Source organism: Leucoraja erinacea, unplaced genomic scaffold (assembly GCF_028641065.1).
Source record: "Leucoraja erinacea ecotype New England unplaced genomic scaffold, Leri_hhj_1 Leri_54S, whole genome shotgun sequence".
NCBI lineage: Eukaryota > Metazoa > Chordata > Chondrichthyes > Rajiformes > Rajidae > Leucoraja > Leucoraja erinaceus.
In genome coordinates this window covers 567,980-586,615 of record NW_026576454.1, presented here as the reverse complement: position 1 = coordinate 586,615, position 18,636 = coordinate 567,980, and the positions used below count along the sequence as shown (strand labels likewise).

Here is an 18,636-nt window from a genome sequence, read left to right as displayed (position 1 = left end):
CACTTTGCGATTAAATGATGGCCGATTTATCTTTCCCTCTCAGCCCATTCTCTTGCCTTCACCCCATAGCCCCTGACACCTGTACCAATGAAAAGTTCTATGCCATCCAGCTTTCCAAGCCACTCCCTACACAACTGGGGCAATTTTACAGAGGTTAATTAACCCACAAATCTGCACGTCTTTGGGATGTGGGAGGAAACCGGAACAGCACGAGGAAACCCATGCAGTCACAGGGAGAACATGCAAACTCCATGCAGACAGCACCCGAGGCTAGGATCGAACCGGGATCTGGCACTGGGAGGCGGTAGCTCTACCAGCTGAACCACTTTGCCACCCACTTGTACTTTCTCTACGAAGATAATGCTGGGTCAGGCAGTATCTCTGGAGAAAATAAATAGGTGCCATTGCAGATCGGAACCCTACTTCAGACTATTTAGAGTCAGAAGAATGAGTTCCAACCCAAAACCTCACCCATTCCTTTTCCCTTGAGATGCTGCCTGACCCGCTGAGTTCCTCCAGCACTTTGTCCATCTTCAGTATAAACTAGCATCTGCAGTTCATTCTCACGCACTACTTTCTCCAGCCTCCACCTCCAGCCCCTCCTCCCCCTGTATCAGGACAGACCGACTGAGTTTTCAGGAGTCAGGCATCAGTTGGTGGTTTAGTTCAGTTTTTTAGTTTAGAGATACAGCACAGAAACAGGCCCTTCAGCCCACCGAGTCCACACACGAGTGACATGAAGTGCGAGCGAAGTCCGCGGGAAGTTCGTGCGTGACGTACGCCATCGAGGCAGGCCGTTGCCACGCGGAATTTTTGAACACGGTCAGTTTTTCGGAGCCCCACGCGATGTCAGGACCAGCTCCGCACAACTCCATACGGCTCCGGCGATTGAAGTGGGACCGGACCCGCGAGGCCCTACGGCTCAAGCGACCACGTTAGGTAGTGCTTGCCGCATGGAGTTGCTTAGGTCGCGCTTGCTGCATCGAGTCGCATGCTCGTGGGACAGGCCCTTAACACTACACACATTAGCGATATTGTTAAAACACCCCATTTATACCAAGCCAATGAACCTACAAACCTGTACGTCTTTAGAGTGTGGAAGGAAACCGAAGATCTTGGAGTAAAGCCACGCAGGTCACTGGGAGAATGTACAAACTCCACATACAGACAAGGATCGCACGGGGGTCTCCAGCGCTGTAAGGCAGTAGCTCTACCGCTACGCCACCGTGCCAGTACATGGATTGGTTTTGTGGGATGTTTTATTGGATGCTCACTAACCTGCTCTCTCACTTGTGAGCTGATGTTGGACAGGCCATGCTGACACGCTGTGAGGACCATGTTCCGTTGCTTCCGCAGTCCGATGAGCTGCTCCTGTGGAGAGCGTCAAGTGCACATTAGGGAACAATAACTCAATCCCTTTCCAGGGAAGCATCTGCAAACACTCACCTCCCCACCACATCATTCCTGGACAACCCTTTGGCTCACAATCCCCAGGTTATCTGCTGAGGCTCCAAGTTCAGTCACGACCACACCTATGCTTAATGTAAAGCCGAACCAGACTGGCACTTGGAAAGGCTAGATCGTTTCAGGAAAAAAGGTTACTGGGGTTAAGCTTGTATCTGCCGACACGATTGAGCTGGAGGCGCAAGAGACTGCAGGTGCTGGATTCATGAGCAAAGCACAAAGTGCTGGAGGAACTCAGCAGGTCAGGCAACATCTGGGACTTTAAAGATACAGCGTAGAATACACGCACTTTAGCCCATCAAGTCTACACCAACCAGCTACACACTAGCATATCCTACGCATTAGGGACAATTTACACAAGCCAATTAACCTATAAACATGCACGTTGTTGGAGTGCGGGAGGATGAATGACAACCATACAGGCAGCACCAGTAATCAAGATCAAACCCAGGTCTCGGGCACTGCAAGGCAGCAACTCCACCACTGCACCACTGTGCCGCCCCACGGGAGATCATGGATAGATTATGTTTTGGGTCAGGATCCTTCTTCAGGTTCAACACGCTCTGTGGATCAGCAGAGTACAAGCATAAACACCCATCAAATCAATATAGCTAAATTGAGCGAATAATAACCGCTGAAGGGTCTCGACCCGAAAAGTCATCCATTCCTTCTCTCCAGAGATGCTACCTGTCCCACTGAATTACTCCAGCATTTTGTGTCTATCATCACTGACAATGTCAAGTTTCTATTCGCTGAAGAGCCACAGTACAGTCCTGAATTAAGGGACAGAAGTTTAGGGGTAATATGAGGGGGAACTTCTTTACTCAGAGAGTGGTAGCGGTGTGGAATGAGCTTCCAGTGGAAGTGGTGGTGGCAGGTTCGTTGGTATCATTTAAAAATAAATTGGATAGGCATATGGATGAGAAGGGAATGGAGGGTTATGGTATGAGTGCAGGCAGGTGGGACTAAGGGAAAAAAGTTGTTCAGCACGGACTTGTAGGGTCGAGATGGCCTGTTTCCGTGCTGTAATTGTTATATGGTTATATGGTTATAAGAGCCACAGTACAGTCCTGAATCAAAAGATTTGCCTGGAGATCAGAGTCAATGGATATTTGTGGAGGGTTGTTTTTCTGATTGGAGGATTGTGATTAGTGCTGGTGCACGTGGGGGTGGTGCTGGTGCACGTGGGGGCGGTGCTGGTGCACGGGGGGGCGGTGCTGGTGCACGTGGGCGCTGCTGGTGCACGTGGGGGCGGTGCTGGTGCACGTGGGGGCGGTGCTGGTGCACGTGGGGGGCGGTGCTGGTGCACGTGGGGGGTGCGGTGCTGGTGCACGTGGGGGCGGTGCTGGTTCACGGGGCGGTGCTGGTTCACGGGGCGGTGCTGGTGCACGTGGGGGCGGTGCTGGTGCACGTGGGGGCGGTGTGCTGGTGCACGTGGGGGCGGTGCTGGTGCACGTGGGGGCGGTGCTGGTGCACGTGGGGGCGGTGCTGGTGCACGGGGGGGGCGGTGCTGGTGCACGTGGGCGCTGCTAGTGCACGTGGGGGCGGTGCTGGTGCACGTGGGGGCGGTGCTGGTGCACGTGGGGGCGGTGCTGGTGCACGTGGGCGCGGTGCTGGTGCACGTGGGCGCGGTGCTAGTGCACGTGGGGGCGCTGCTAGTGCACAGTTGTACGTTATCGACAGTAACGATGAATGAATGAATACGTTTATTGGCCAAGTATGTACACATACAAGGAATTTGCATTGGTGCTCCTCTCACAAGTAACAAAACGACATACAGTAAACAAAAAGCTGTTTTTATGTCTGGCTGTGGTAGCTTTGACAGTCCGGAGTCGCCTTCCAGAGGGAAGTGCTTCAAAGAGTGTGTGGCCAGGGTGAGACGGGTCAGAGTTTATTTTACCCGCTCCATTCCTGGCCCTTGCAGAAACAGTTCATCAATGGGAGGGGGGAAGAAAGGTTGCAGCCAACAATCTCCTCAGCTGATCGGACGATTCGCTGCAGCCTCCGGATGTCGTGGCTGAGCCAAACCAGACCATGATGGCGAAGGTGACGATTTGGACGGTGATATGGCTTTTCGTAGTAAATTTGCAGATGACACCAAAATTGCTGAGGAATGATTTATAATTTATAACATGATATAGATCTGTTGGGAAGGTGGGCCAAGGACTGCAAATGGAATTTAATGCCAATTAATAAGTGAGGCATTGGTCTAGGGCATGTCAAATCAGCGCAGGTTGTACACAGTAAACAGTAGAGGCTTGGAGGAGGTAGTGGAACAGAGAGATCTGGGAGTACAGGTGCAAGGTTCCCTGAAAACAGTGAGTCAAGTGGACAGGGTGGTGAAGAAGGCATTTGGCACACACTTTCATTGGGAAGGATAGTTCAAAGACTAGGACATCTTGATCCACCTATACAAGTTGTTAGTTTAGTTTAGTTTAGAGATGCAGTGGGGAAAACGGGTCCTTCGATGCACCGACCAGCAACCCCAGCACACTAGGGACAATTTAGAATTTTACCGTCAATTACACTACAAACCTGTATGTCTTTAGAGTGTGGGAACTTTCTCATTAAAGCTATCTAATTTGGAATTAAACATCCCCAGGAAAGGCGGAGAATGGGATAAATTACAGAATGAAGCTCCCTTTACACTGTCCAATCAAACACTCCTTTGTAGCGGTTTAAAACTTTAATTTTAGACATACAGAGCAGAGATACAGGCCCTTTGGCCCACCAGGTCCGTGCCAACCAACGATTTTCACACAGAAACACCATTGAACACATACCAGGGACATTTTACCAAGCCAATTGGCCTACAAACTTTGGAGTGTGGAAGGAAACCAGAGATATTGGAGAAACCCCACGCAGGTCACAGGGAGACCGTGCAAACTTGATACAGACAAGCATCCATAGTCAGGAACTAACCCAGGTCTCTGGAGCTGTAAGGCATCAACTCTATTGCCGCACCACCGTGTTCTGCCTCGAATCTTGAGAACTATAACTCTTATTCCGTAAACAGAGCCTTTCCCTATTCAACATAAACCATCCAAATCTATCAAGATGGTGACATACTCATTTCACAAATGGTTTTGTGCTTTGTTGCACTGACATCTCAACTAAACCTTCAGCCTGTGATGTGGTGCAGAAGTAGTGCATCAAAGACAGTTTATTACCTTGGTCACTGGATAATCCGAGATGAGGGCCAATCTCCATAGGATGTGAAAGTGAACACATAAGAGAGCTTGAACGATGATCTGGGGAAGGGGATGACGGGAGAGAAAACGAAGCAACATTTAGTAAGGTTTGGCCAGCTCACAAATAGAGTCTGATCCAACAACGCTTGCTGTTTACACATTGTTTCTGCGAGGCACTCGTACGGAGCAAGCTTTACTCAACAACCACCAACATGCTGAAGATAGACACACATTGCTGGAGTAGCTCAGCGGGACAGGCAGCATCTCTGTATCGGAGTGGGTGGCATTTTGGGTCAAGACCCTTCTTCTGTCTGAGTCTGAATAAGGGTCTCGACCAGACACGACACCCATTCCTTCTATCCAGAGATGCTGCCTGTTAGTTCAGCATTTTGTGTCTATCTTCGGTGTAAACCTGCATCTTCAGTTGCTTCCTACACCACCAAGATGCACCTTTTTCCAGACCCAAAGCCTCAATGTTCTTCGTCAGCCAAGCCCTTCAATTAAACAGGAATACGCTGGCTGTGAAATCTTCCCTTCTAAAACCCTTCCACTTGCCAGGCGTCCATTTACCAGCTATTGAGGATGGGGCTGGTGGAGGGTGCCGGAGCAGTGGGATCAAAGAGGGAGCATTGAGGACTAAATGGAATACTTGTAACTCTGTCGGAACCCTATATCTGGCGACTCTTTGCATATCTTGTGTATGCAAAATAAAGAATCTCACCATGACATGTCACACGTGATAATAAATCATCCATCAGCCACTCCCAATCAATCAGCTACTGCAAGATCCTCTTGCATGCTATAAAGAAAATAATTAACCTTGCCCCAATAGAGTCCACACTGACCAGCGATCCCCGCACAGTAACACCATCCTACACACACAACACGGCAATTCACAGTTATACCAAGCCAATCAACCTACAAACCTGGATGTCTTTGGAGCGTGGGAGGAAACCGGAGCATCCGGAGAAATCCCACGTAAAATCACCGGGGAGAACGTACAGACTCTGCACAGGTAAACACCCGTAGAGAGGATCAACCCGGGTCCATGGCGCTGTGAGGCAACTCTATCGCTGCGCCATCGCGCTGCTGGTTCTGGGGTAACCTCTGGACTGGCAGATGGAGTTTGAGGTTCGCAACAAGCAGCCTGCCGATCTATAAAAGACAGTCACCACTGACTGAACTTCTTATCACAAGGTGGTTGGCAGGAAGATAGCTTTACCTGTTCTGATAGGTCCCCCATGTCAATGCCTCGCTCCAGGATGCGGTAGCAGTTGTCAAATAGCTCCCACCTGCTGAGGTCGTGTGCACTGTGAAGGCAGAATACAGAAATTAGTAACGCTAGGCTGATACAGCAATGGAAACAGGCCTTTTCGCCCAGAGTCCAAGCTGACCATCGATCACCCGTTCACACTAGTTCTATGTTATCCCTCTGTCTCCATAATAATAAGGCTGAAATTTGTTAAAAATATAAGAAAATATTAAATGGATTCCTGGGCCAGCTTACAACACTTAGCCTCAAATCAGGCTTTTCTCCAGTAGATTAATACAGAAAGCCAAGTCTTGGCCTGCCTCAGGTTGCTGTGTATTGAGATCAAGAATAACTATAACATTTGTCTACCATTTGACAAGAGAGGAAGCCCAGATTGATCCCACTAAGGGGTATTGACAAATGGCCGATGCCTTTTTATTTATCTTTAAAATATTTTTATTAGAAGCAACGTACAGTAGTATAAACCGTGTATAACATAATACATTTTGTGTACAACTTCTTGTTTTAAATTTAATAATAGAGAAGTAACAGAAGCAGAAAAGGAAAGAGAAAGTTAAGTGAAGTAGTGATATTGATAGTTCGTGAAAGAATAGATAGAAAGAGCCCGAGAGATGAAAAAATCCGACAGAAAACAGAAAAAAAAATAATAATAAGAAGAAAACAAAACAGAAAAAAAAGGGAAAAGGGATATACCTGCTTCATATCTTTCAACACCCCTTACCCAGTTCTGAAACTTAATTTCCAGGGTTATGTTGCACCACATGCTTGTAATAAGTCGATAAAAGGAGACCAAATCTTTAGGAATTGGTCTGCTTTACCAGCTAGGACGAATCTCATATCTTCGAGGTGTAACATTTCAGACATGCTTGAAATCCACATTTTAAGCGTTGGGGTGGGTGCGTTTTTCCAGAATTTGAGTATAAGTTTTTTTGCAGTTATCAAGCCATAGTTATGGAGATAATTTTGGAGGCCGACGCCTTTAATATGTAAAATACCTTGCACCAAATGTCCGATGCCTTTGAGGTGTGCAAGTGACGAGAGAGAAAGCCAGATTGATCCCACTTAGGGATATTGACAAATGGCCGATGCCTTTAATATGCAAGATATCTTGTACCAAACGTCCGATGCCTTTGATATGATGCATCCTGTAGTATCCTGTGTATTCTCTGTACCTCTGACCATGACTAATGTTTGTGCAATGTGCTAAGGCGACAAAAAAACACTATATAATACGATGTAATTCTGTTGTTCAGGGAAGTGGACTGAGGACAGTGAAGTGTCTGTGTTGCTCACTTGACTGGGGTTCTCCCTGCCACTTTCATCGGCCGATAATAAGTAAAGTTTTGAACTGGTCTACCAAACGTTTGTGAGTTGTCTATTTAATAATATATAATAATCTTATTTATATAGCACATATTTAGTCAACTTGCATTGACCCCAAAGTGCTTCACATAATTACATTACATTTACACACAGGCAAAGGTGGGTGAAGTGTCTTGCCCCAAGGACACAACAACAGTATGCACTCCAAGCGGGATTCGAACCGGCTACCTTCCGGTCGCCAGCCGAACACTTAGCCCATTGCGCCATCTGTCGTCATTTTTTATTAAGAAGCGAACCCGTTTGATTGTTACAAAAGTAACCACTCCCTTCACACTAGGAGCAATTTACAGAGGGCCAATAAACCTACAGACCTGCACGTCTGGGATGTGGGAGGAAACCCACACGGTCACAGGGAGAACGTGCAAATTCCGTGCAGACAACACCTGATGTCAGGATGGATATTGCGACCATGGCACTGTGAGGCAGCAACTCCACCCGCTGCTTCACCCACGTTTAGAGCAGCACGGTGGTGCAGCGGCAGTGCCTTACAGTGTCAGAGATTCCCGGGGTCGATTCTGGCTATGGGTGCCGTCTGTACGGCGTATGTGTGTTCTCCCCGTGACGTGCGGGGGTTTTCTCCAGGTATTCGAGTTTTCTTCCACATTCCAAAGGCGTACAGGTTTGTAGGCTAATTGGCTTGGTAAAATTGTAAATTGTCCCTAGTGTGCTGGATAGTGCTAGTGTACGGGGATCACGGCTGGGACGAAGGGCCTGTTTCTGCGTTGTTTCTCTAAACTAAAAAACACCAGGTCTCATCGCGTCACTCTTCACCAGTGAAGGGTACAAGATGGCTCCAGAAATGTGACCCCAGATCATCTCAGTGAGATGTCTGAATTGAAGGGAAGACTGACCATTCGGCCTTAAACATAAACAGCTTTATGTTCATAAGTGATAGGAGCAGAATTAGGACATTCGGCCCATCAAGTCTGCTCCGCCATTCAATCATGGCTGATCTATCTCTCCCTCCTAACCCCATTCTCCCGCCTTCTCCCCATAACCCCTGACACCAGTACTAATCAAGAATCGATCTGTCTCTGCTGTAAAAATATCCACTGACTTGGCCTCCACAGTGTTCTGTGGCAAAGAATTCCACAGATTCACCACCCTTGGATTAAAGAAATTCCTCCTCATCTCCTTCCTAAATGAACGTCCTTTAATTCTGAGGTTTAAAAATTAAAGCCAGGGTACAAAATGGGTAAATATGACAGCGGCGATCAGTAGACCTTTTGAAAAATGTTCTACCAAGGCTCACAGCCGTATCATTTGCTGGATTATTCCCATTACTCTTCCTAAGCAAGGATCATTTTTTATTCCCCATCTTTTGGGGCTTGGCCTGCGGTGAGACGGTACAAAGATCTCAATCAAGGCCACCACAATCTCATCTCTTGCTTTTATGAGGAACCTAATCTGAGGAAAGCCATTCTTGTCCGAATCTGAGGAAAGACATTCCTGCCTAGAGGGAGTACAGAGAGCTGGTTCATCAAACTGATTCCTGGGATGGCAGGACTTTCATATGAAGAAAGACTGGATAGACTCGGCTTGTACTCGCTAGAATTTAAAAGATTGAGGGGGGGATCTTATAGAAACTTACAACATTTTTAAGGGGTTGGACAGGCTAGATGCAGGAAGATTGTTCCCGATGTTCGGGAAGTCCAGAACAAGGAGTCACAGTTTAAGGATAAGGGGGAAATCTTTTAGGACCGAGATGAGAAAAACATTTTTCCGACAGAGAGTGGTGAATCTGTGGAATTCTCTGCCACAGAAGGTAGTTGAGGCCAGTTCATTGGCTATATTTAAGAGGGAGTTAGATGTGGCACGTAGCTAAAGGGATCAGGGGGTATGGAGAGAAGGTAGGTACAGGATACTGAGTTGGATGATCAGCCATGATCATATTGAATGGCGGTGCAGGCTCAAAGGACTGAATTGGCTACTCCTGCACCTATTTTCTATGTTTCTATGGGAACTCATCTGGACACTTATCAAAGAGGTGGCGGTGTCAGCTTTCTGGAACACCATTTAAAGTGGATACCAACATGTACTGGAATATCAACCCACATCCCTTTCTTGTTGCAATATCCTCCATGGTCCTTCATCTTGGAGGATATTGCAACAAGAAAGGGATGTGGGTTGATATTCTAGTACATGTTATTTCTATGTTTCTATCTTCCTGTGAAAACTGACGCAACGCAGTCATTTTGTACTTTGCCCATTTCCTCTGGTTCCAAGCATGAATTCACCCCTTTCTCCTTGGTCCTACCCTCTCCCCACCGACCCTCTTGTTCCATACATGTTTAAAAAGCTTTAGGATTTTCCTGGGGAATTTATTGGTATCGTTGTCCATTAAGATGAATCAACGTATTGATCTAATTGCTCTGTGAGTTCTTTGCTCCCCGTTGCAGATATCTGTTTCTGAATGTGCTGTATCTATAGGTAGACAAAAGTGTTGGAGAAACTCAGCGGGTGCAGCAGCATCTATGGAGGGAAGGAAATAGGCAACGTTTCGGGCAAAAACCCTTCTTCAGTATCTATAATTGTGAGGAATCTATATTTATCTTCAGTTGTCTTTTTCTTTTGAGATACAAATAGGGCGTTGGGTGTATGCAACGAGCTGCCACTTACTACACACCAAGTCCCAAAGGTGTGGGGAATAACAAACCTCGTTTAGGAAGAATAATGGGAATAATCGAGCCAATTTCTACTTTCGATTTAAACCAGCATCTGGAGTTCTTTCCTGCCCAGCAAATTATAAGCAAGTCTTGGTGGAGCTTTTTTCCCCAAAAGGTCGAGGCAGGGGCAATTAACTAACAATTAGACAGGTACATGGATGTGACGGGTTTAGAAGGATATGGGCCAAATGCAGGCAGGACTAATATAGACGGGACGTGTGGGCAAGTTGGGCCAAATGGCCTGTTTCCAGACTGTGCGACTCCATGAATTGGAAAAAAAGCTTCTGTTCTTTGCAACTTTATTCTCATACGCCATTTTCATACCGTTAATCACTCTCTCCGTTCTTTTTATCCAGGAAGGAACTGCAGATGCTGGTTCACTCCAAAGATAGACACAAAATGCTGGAGTAACTCAGCGGCTCAGGCAGCAGCTCTGGAGAAAAGGAATAGGTGATGTTTTGGGTCGAAACACTTCTTCAGACCGAGGTTGTCCTGTCTTAAGGGATTTCGACCTGAAACGTCACATAATTCTTATCTATAGAAATGTTTCCTGACCCACTTAGTTACTACAGCATTTTGTGTCCATTCTCGATTAATTTTTCTGAGTTCTAATCTGCTTTCAGACCTCTATTTTGCTTGCTACTTTTTCCTGCAATTTCATGGCTCCTCTTTGGACCTAAAACCATCCTTAATGTATTTAATTAATCACAGTTTGGTTGCAATATCTTGTACTTCTGCACTATGAATGAATGTGCAATTGTTGCAACTGCAGCATTTGTTCCTTGAACACTAACAAAAGGCCTTACTTGTATAGCGCGGCAATTCTCTTCAATGACGAGGCCACAGTGTACAGGTTATCCTCATCAGTCTCGCCCACCTGAAAATATCACCAGTGTCAGTAACGTCCATCTGAATGCATCACTTTATACCTGGTGTGCCCTGTCACAACAACATTCATTGATATGGCATATTCAACACAGCAACACATCCCAAGATGAACAAGACATGAGTGAGCCCACATTTGGAGTATTGCGTTCAGGTTTGGTCACCCTGCTAGAGGAAAAAATAGAAGCAAAACTTTTAGTATCGCAAAGCCCTAATGGGATACTTGCCCCAATATTGTGCAGCCTGGGCGAATGATGCAAACTCCACAAGATGATTACCACCACACTGATCTACTTAACATCATCAAAAGTCGTCTCCTTTGCGTATTACGTGCAGACCTCATGATCAACACATTTATCTATTTAACCATTAAACATCATCAATAGTCGCCTTCTTGGTGTATAAATATCCTGCTATGCCGACTAACGACGGAGATGCAATCACAGCCTTTCATAGAAACATAGAAAATAGGTGCACGAGTAGGCCATTCAGCCCTTCAAGTCTGCACCGCCATTCAATATGATCATGGCTGATCATCCAACTCAGTATCCTGTATCTGCCTTCTCTCCATACCCCCTGATCCCCTTAGCCACAAGAGCCACATCTAACTCCCTCTTAAATATAGCCAATGAACTGGCCTCAACTACCTTCTGTGGCAGAGAATTCCACAGATTCACCACTCTGTGTGAAAAATGTTTTCCTCATCCCGGTCCTAAAAGATTTCCCCCTTATCCTTAAACTGTGACCCCTTGTTTCAGAAGTAATTGGAGTAGAATTAGGCCATTTAGCCCATTTAGATAGAATTTATTTGCCACACAACCAGGGTCGGCAGAATTTTGGGTTGTCAGCAGTGATAAAATAATAAAGAACACACAACTACAATAAAAATGTAACACACACATCCACCACAGCATTCATCACATGGTGGAAGGCACAAAATTTGGCCAGTCCTCCTCCATTTCCCCCCCGTGGTCAGGACCAGAGTCCAGTCAGTCCAGGATCGGCTCTTCCTCACCGGAGACCATGGCTTTAAGTTGGTGTAGGCCGCAGGCCGGCGGTCGAGATTTAAAGTCTCCGCCACAGTCAGAAACACCGTAGACTGCAGGGCCGGCGGTCGAAGCTCCCCTCCAGGGGTGATGTTAAGTTCACGTTTGGCCGCGGGCCGGCAGTGATGGCTTCTTCTTTCCCCCCCCCCCCCCCCGCCGGGTCCCCCACGAGGGATCCCGGGCTGTAGACGCCGCGCCAGCTGGAGCTCTGCAGACCACAACTTCAGGCTGCAGGCTGCCCTGGGCCAGCGAAACGGAGCACTCCCCTCCAGCGAGGGCTCACCCGCTCCACGACGAGAGTCCACGCTGCGCCCGCCGCTGAAGCCCCAGCGCGTCCCCAGGAAAGGCCGCGCCGATCCTTGATGTTAGGCCACGGGGGAGGCGACCTGGAAAAAGTCGCCTCTCCATGGAGCGGTTTCCCCCTTACCACCCCACACCATCCCCCACACAAAACACACCGAGAAACATCAAAAACACACTTTAAAACATACAAAAATAAATTAAAAAGTTGAAATAAACTAACGCGCTGCTGACAGAGCAGCTCCCCCTAAATCAAGTCTACCCCACCATTCAATCATGGCGGACCTCTCTTAAGCCCAGTCTCCTGCCTTCTCCCCATAACCCGACACCCTTACTAATCAAGATTCTATCTCTGCCTTAAAAATATCCATTGGCTTGGCCTGCACAGCCGTCTATGGCAATGAATTCCACAGATTCACCATCCTCCGCCTAAACAAATTTCTCCTCATCTCCTTCCTAAAGGAACGTCCTTTTATTCTGAGGCTATGACCTCTGGTCCTAGATTTGCCCACTAGTGGAAACATCCTCTCCACATCCACTCTATCCAGGCCTTTCGTAAGTTCTCCCCTTACCATTCTAAACTCCAGCGAATCAAGACCCAGCACCTTCAAACGTTCATCATATGTTAACCCACTCAATCCTGGGATAATTCTGCTAAACCTCCTCGGGATCCTCTCCAGCGCTGGCACACCCTTTCTCAGATACGCAGCCAAAGATTGCTCACAATTCTCTCCAAATGTGGTCTGACCAGCGCCTTAAAAAGCCTCAGCATTACATTCCTGTTCTTTGTATTCTAGTCCAAATAAATGTTAGTATTGAGTTTGCCTTCCTTACAATCCTTCATTTGAGACACATCTCCACTTGTGCAAGTAAAATAAACAACTGCTGATGGTTAATGATTTATGTCCTTGAGTCTTATTACAGATGGACACTTGGACAGTATCCAAGATCGCCCTACCTCATGTAGCAGGTCCTCGGCGGAGTGAGTGAATATTCCAACAAGGGTGTCGATGATCTGACTGCGGGCAATGTCCACGCGGCTTCGGATGGTGTATTCTTCATTGCACAGGATGTAGTAGGCCCGGCTACAGGCCTCGAGTACTTCTATTCCTGTGTGCTTTTCTACGATGTCTCGGATCTGCTTCAGCAGGAGGTCCAGGTACTGCGAATGGCGAGGGGGGGGGTTTAATAACAGAACGATGAGGAGTGGAGATAGTGCACAGCAGTAGGAAAGGAAACATTTCTTCATTCTAATCTTTGGACAGCCCCATCCCAGAGGGCTTTCAATGTGGGAAACAAGACAAACATTGGATAGAGGCACAAAGTTGGCCAAAATAGTTTAAAGATAAAGGATCGAGACGATAGTCTATTGGTCAGTCATACGGTGTGGAAACAGGTCCTTCGGCCCAACTTGCTCACTCCGATCACCAGGCTCCGTCTGCACTCCTCCCTCCTCCCTGCCCACATTTGGCCCATATCCCTCTTAACCTAAAGACGCACTAATCAACCCGAGGAATACCTTCAGCAACAGACTGGTTCCACCAAGATGCAGTACAGAACGCCACAGGAAATCCTTCTTCCCTGTGGCTATTGAACTCTGCAACTCCTCCCCCTGCTGTTGTAGGGTAGACCGACTCCTCCCCCCCCCCCCCCCCTCATCCCCCCCAATCTTAGCACATCCCCAATCCTTTCCATTCGTCACTTTGATTTAATATTTTCTATTTCATGTATCTTGTGTTTTATGACTGTTGGCAAATCAATTTCCCTCCTGGGATAAAGTTCTATTGTATCGTATCGATGAGGAGGGAGGGGAAATAGTGCGCAGGAAAAGATAAATTTCTTCATTCAAATCTCTGGACCACACCATTCCAAACGGTTTTCAATTTGGGAAACAAGACTGACAAATTGCATTGAGGCACAAAGTATTCACTGGAGTTTAGAAGGATGAGGGGGATCTTATAGAAACATATAAAATTATAAAAGGACTGGACAAGCCAGATGCAGGAAAAATGTTCCCAATATTGGGCAAGTCCAGAACCAGGGGCCACAGTCTTAGAATAAAGGGGAGGTCATTTAAGACTAAGATGAGAAAAAACTTTTTCACCCAGGGAGTTGTGAATTTATGGAATTCCCTGCCACAGAGGGGAGTGGAGGCCAAATCACTGGATGGATTTAAGAGAGTTAGATAGAGCTCTAGGGGCTAGTGGAGTCAAGGGATATGGGGAGAAGGCAGGCACGGGTTATTGATAGGGGACGATCAGCCATGATCGCAATGAATGGCGGTGCTGGCTCGAAGGGCCGAATGGCCTCCTCCTGCACCTATTTTCTATGTTTCTAAATAGTTTAAAGATAAAGGATGGAAACGATAGCCTATTAGTCAGTCACAGAGAGTGGCAACTTGGGCCCAACTTACCCACACCGATCAACATGTCCCACCTATCCACATTTGGCCCATATATCCCACTAAACCTAGCCTAAATGTTGTGATAGGACCTGCCTTAAGTACCTCCTCCAGCAGCTCGTTCCACAAACCCACCACCCTTTGTGTAAAAAGGTTACCCCTCAGGTACTTATTCAATCCTTATTTGCAGTATTATTTACAGTGACTTGCTTTACGGAAGGAATGGGGAAGGACTACAGGGATAGGAGGAAAGTGGGGAACTTGTGATCAGAGGATGGTTAAACATGGCAGGAGTGAGAGGGGGAGAGAATACAGGACAGAAGGGTGGGCAAAGCTGGTCGAGCGAGAGAGAGAGAGAGACAGAGAGAGAGACGCAGATGCTGTCACTATTGGTATTGTCACGGGAGCAGACTCATTCTCACCTTTTCCTGACGTTTGCTGCTGTATATGTCCAAATCAAAGAAACTTGGAATCCGCAGAAGATTTGCCACTTTTTCAGCATCAGCAGAGTACTGGGGACAAAAGGAAACTTTTAAAGCGACCAGCACAGCAGAGCACAGGAATAGACCCTTCAGCCCACAATGTCCATGCCTGCCGAACGCACTATGGGAACTTCACTCACCCCCCTGCAGGAACTATACAACAGGAGGTGCAACTCCAGAGCAAACAAAATCATGAGAGACCTCTTCCACCCCTGCAACGGACTGTTCCAGCCGCTACGGTCAGGCAAACGCCTCCGTTGCCATGCAGTGAGAACGGAGAAGTTGAGAAGGAGTTTCTTCCCAGAGGCAATTCGGACTGTAAACGCCTATCTCACCAGGGACTAACTCTACAGAACGTTTTTCCTTCCATTATTTATTATGTAAAAGAATATGTGTGTTATGATTGTGTTTATAATTTGTTTGGTTGTTTTGTTGTTTGTCTTTTGCACAAAAGTCCGCGAGCATTGCCACTTTCATTTCACTGCACATCTCGTATGTGTATGTGACAAATAAACTTGACTTGACTTGCCATGATGTCAAGTTAAATGAATCTTCTCTGCCTGTACATGATCCATTCACTCCATTCCCTCGTGTCCACGTGCCACAAAGCTTCTAAAATGCTATTATTTGCAACTGCCTCCACCACCATCTCTGGCAGAACTTTCCAGGCTTCCACCACCCACCATGTACAAAAAAAACCTGCCCACATATCTCCTTGAAACATTCCCCCCTCTCACCTTGAAGCTAGAACCTCTGGCCGGACATTTCTACTCTAGGCAAACTGTTCTGATTGCCTACCTTATCGATGCCTCTCAATTTTATATACTTTTATTATCATAGAAACATAGAAATTAGGTGCAGGAGTAGGCCATTCGGCCCTTCGAGCCTGCACCGCCATTCAATATGATCATGGCTGATCATCCAACTCAGTATCCCATACCTGCCTTCTCTCCATACCCCCTAATCCCCTTAGCCACAAGGGCCACATCTAACTCCCTCTTAAATATAGCCAATGAACTGGCCTCAACTACCCTCTGTGGCAGAGAGTTCCAGAGATTCACCACTCTCTGTGTGAAAAAATGACTGCAACTATCTGTCCCCACCTGGATGTATCGGAATTACTACACACGGCTCTCCTGCCCCCTTTACTGCGACCCGAGGCAAGACAAGACCATATCCGAGGAAGGATCTGCTGGTATTGGAGAGGGAGCAGAGGAGGTTTACGAGAATGATCCCGGGGATGATTGGGTTAATGTATGATGAGCGTTTGATGGCTCTGGGCCTGTACTCGCTGGAGTCTAGAAGGACGAGGGGGGGAATCTCATTGAAACATACCGAATAACAAAAGGCCTGGACAGAGTGGGTGTGGAGAGGATGCTTCTACTAGTTGGAGCATATAGGAGCAGAGGGCACAGCCTCAGAAGAAAAGGATGTACCTTGAGAATGGAGGAGGGATTTCTTTAGCCAGAGGGCAGTGAATCTGTGGAATTCATTGTCGCAGACGGTAGTGAAGGGCGAGGGCAGAGAGCTTTTTTTTTTTTTTTTTTTTTTTTTTTTAAATAAAAACATTTCTGTATGAATTTTTAGCGTTGGGATTTTCACATGTATTCTACATAAAAATGGGGAGAAGGCAGAAGACCGAGGTTGGGGGGGGGGGGGGGAAACAAGATCAGCCAGGATCAAATGGCAGAGTAGACTCGATGGGCTGAACAGACTTATTCTGCTGCATAATGAATGTTGCTAACCCACCCGGCCCTGCCCACCCTGGTCCACCAACTCAGCACCATCTCCCCACCTTGGCCAGGAGCTGTGGGATGATGACAATCAGATGCTCCGTCAGTCTTGCTCGATCATCCATCTGCAGCTTCTTCTCTTTCGCAGTCAGCAACTGAAACGGGTCCAAAATATTATAAATTAAAGCATTTAAGGAGGAGATCAACCATATGCCGAGACCGCAAGCCTGGCAGCCTCATAGTCCAGTCCGACTGTACGAGTTTATTCCAAGAGCTCTCCCGAGTTTAAAAAAAAAAATCAAACTCGTGGTAAGCACGGAGAATGAACGTAGCGGGTACGTCGGAGCTCAGGGACGTCTCTCAGCGCTAACGGCAGGTACTCGGGAAGACTCGTTAACGGAAGGGTAAGCACGGGAAGACTGGTGAAGATTTTTCAACATGATGAAAAATGTCCACGAGAGCCCCGAGTACCGACGAGTGGCCATTACCGTAAATCTCCGAGTTGGAATCAGGGCAAACTCGGGGAGAACTCTTGGAATGAACTCGTACCGTGGGCCAGGGGCTTCAGTTGCTATCACAATAAACCTCACCTTCAGCTCGTAGGAACATGGATCTGTAGATGCTGGTTTACCAAGGAAAAGAAAAAGTGCTGGAGTAACTCAGCAGGTCAGGCAGCATCGCTGGAAGTGACATTTTGGGTCTGGACCCTTCTTCAGACTGATTGTGTTTACCTCACCTGATCTACAGCAATCAAATTCAAGGCAATCTCCTCTCTGCGTGATTATCCCAAGCAGGTAACTCATCAACGTCACCTACCAGCATAACATTCTCAAGAAAAAAAAGACACAACGTGCTGGAGAATCTCAGTGGGCCAGGCAGCATCTCTGGAGAACGTGGATAGGCGATGTTTCGGGTCTGGACCTTTCTTCACACAGGTTGTAAAAGAGGGGAGGTGGGGGGAAGAAAGTTGGATGAGGGAGGGGCAGGACAAGGTCTGATTTTGATAGAAAGGTCAAGGGAGGATGGAAGGCAAGCAGGGGAGGAAATCTGTGAGGAGCAGGAACGTTGGAGACAGGAGAAGGAGTCGTCACTGGGCAGTGACCACTCCTTACCAGGAAAAATTAAAGCCCGGAGGCGGAAACTCCTTTCTTGGAAGAGAGTCCTTGAAGCACTGATGCAATACGTGCACATGAAATGTATACATAGAAACATAGAAAATAGGTGCAGCGGTGAGGCCTTCGAGCCAGCACCGCCATTCAATACGATCATGGCTGATCATACAAAATCAGTACACCTTTCCTACTTTTTCCTCCATATCGCTCGATTCCGTTAGCCCCAAAAGCTAAATCTATCTCTGGAAAAACATCAGGTGAATTGGTCTCCAGTGCCTTCTGTGGCAGAAAATTACACAGAATCACAACTCTCCGGGTGAAAAAGTTTTTCCTCCTCTCAGTCCTAAATGGCCTACCCCTTATTCTTAAACTGTGAGCCCTGGTTCTGGACTCCCCCAACATGGGGAACATTTTTCCTGCATCTAGCCTGTCCAATCCTTTAAGAATTTTATATGTTTCTATAAGACCCACCCGCATCCTTCTAAATTTCAGTGAATACAAGCCCAGTCCAACCATTCAGAGTCCAGCAGAGGAGGACAAAGGGCTTAATTAGGAAAGGGAAAATAGATTATGAAAGAAAACTGGCAGGGAACATAAAAACTGACCGCAATTTTTTTTATAGATACGTGAAGACAAAAAAGATTAGTTAAAACAAATGTAGGTCTCTTGCAGTCAGAAACAGGCGAATGATCATGGGGAA

The 18,636-nt window shown here is 47.0% G+C and overlaps 1 protein-coding gene across 2 annotated transcripts in view; it reads right to left on the bottom strand.

The window, feature by feature from the left end:
- The window catches only part of LOC129694117 (cohesin subunit SA-2-like), a 102,201-nt gene that overhangs the window by 32,745 nt on the left and 50,820 nt on the right, over window positions 1-18,636 (bottom strand). For both annotated transcript variants that reach the window (XM_055630837.1, XM_055630838.1), the window contains exons 20-26: window positions 16,887-16,979; window positions 15,032-15,121; window positions 13,167-13,370; window positions 10,784-10,854; window positions 5,878-5,965; window positions 4,635-4,715; window positions 1,279-1,371 (exon numbers count right to left, since the gene is read on the bottom strand). In XM_055630837.1, the coding sequence (XP_055486812.1) occupies window positions 1,279-1,371; window positions 4,635-4,715; window positions 5,878-5,965; window positions 10,784-10,854; window positions 13,167-13,370; window positions 15,032-15,121; window positions 16,887-16,979 (720 nt within the window). The remainder of the gene's footprint in view (window positions 1-1,278; window positions 1,372-4,634; window positions 4,716-5,877; window positions 5,966-10,783; window positions 10,855-13,166; window positions 13,371-15,031; window positions 15,122-16,886; window positions 16,980-18,636) is intronic.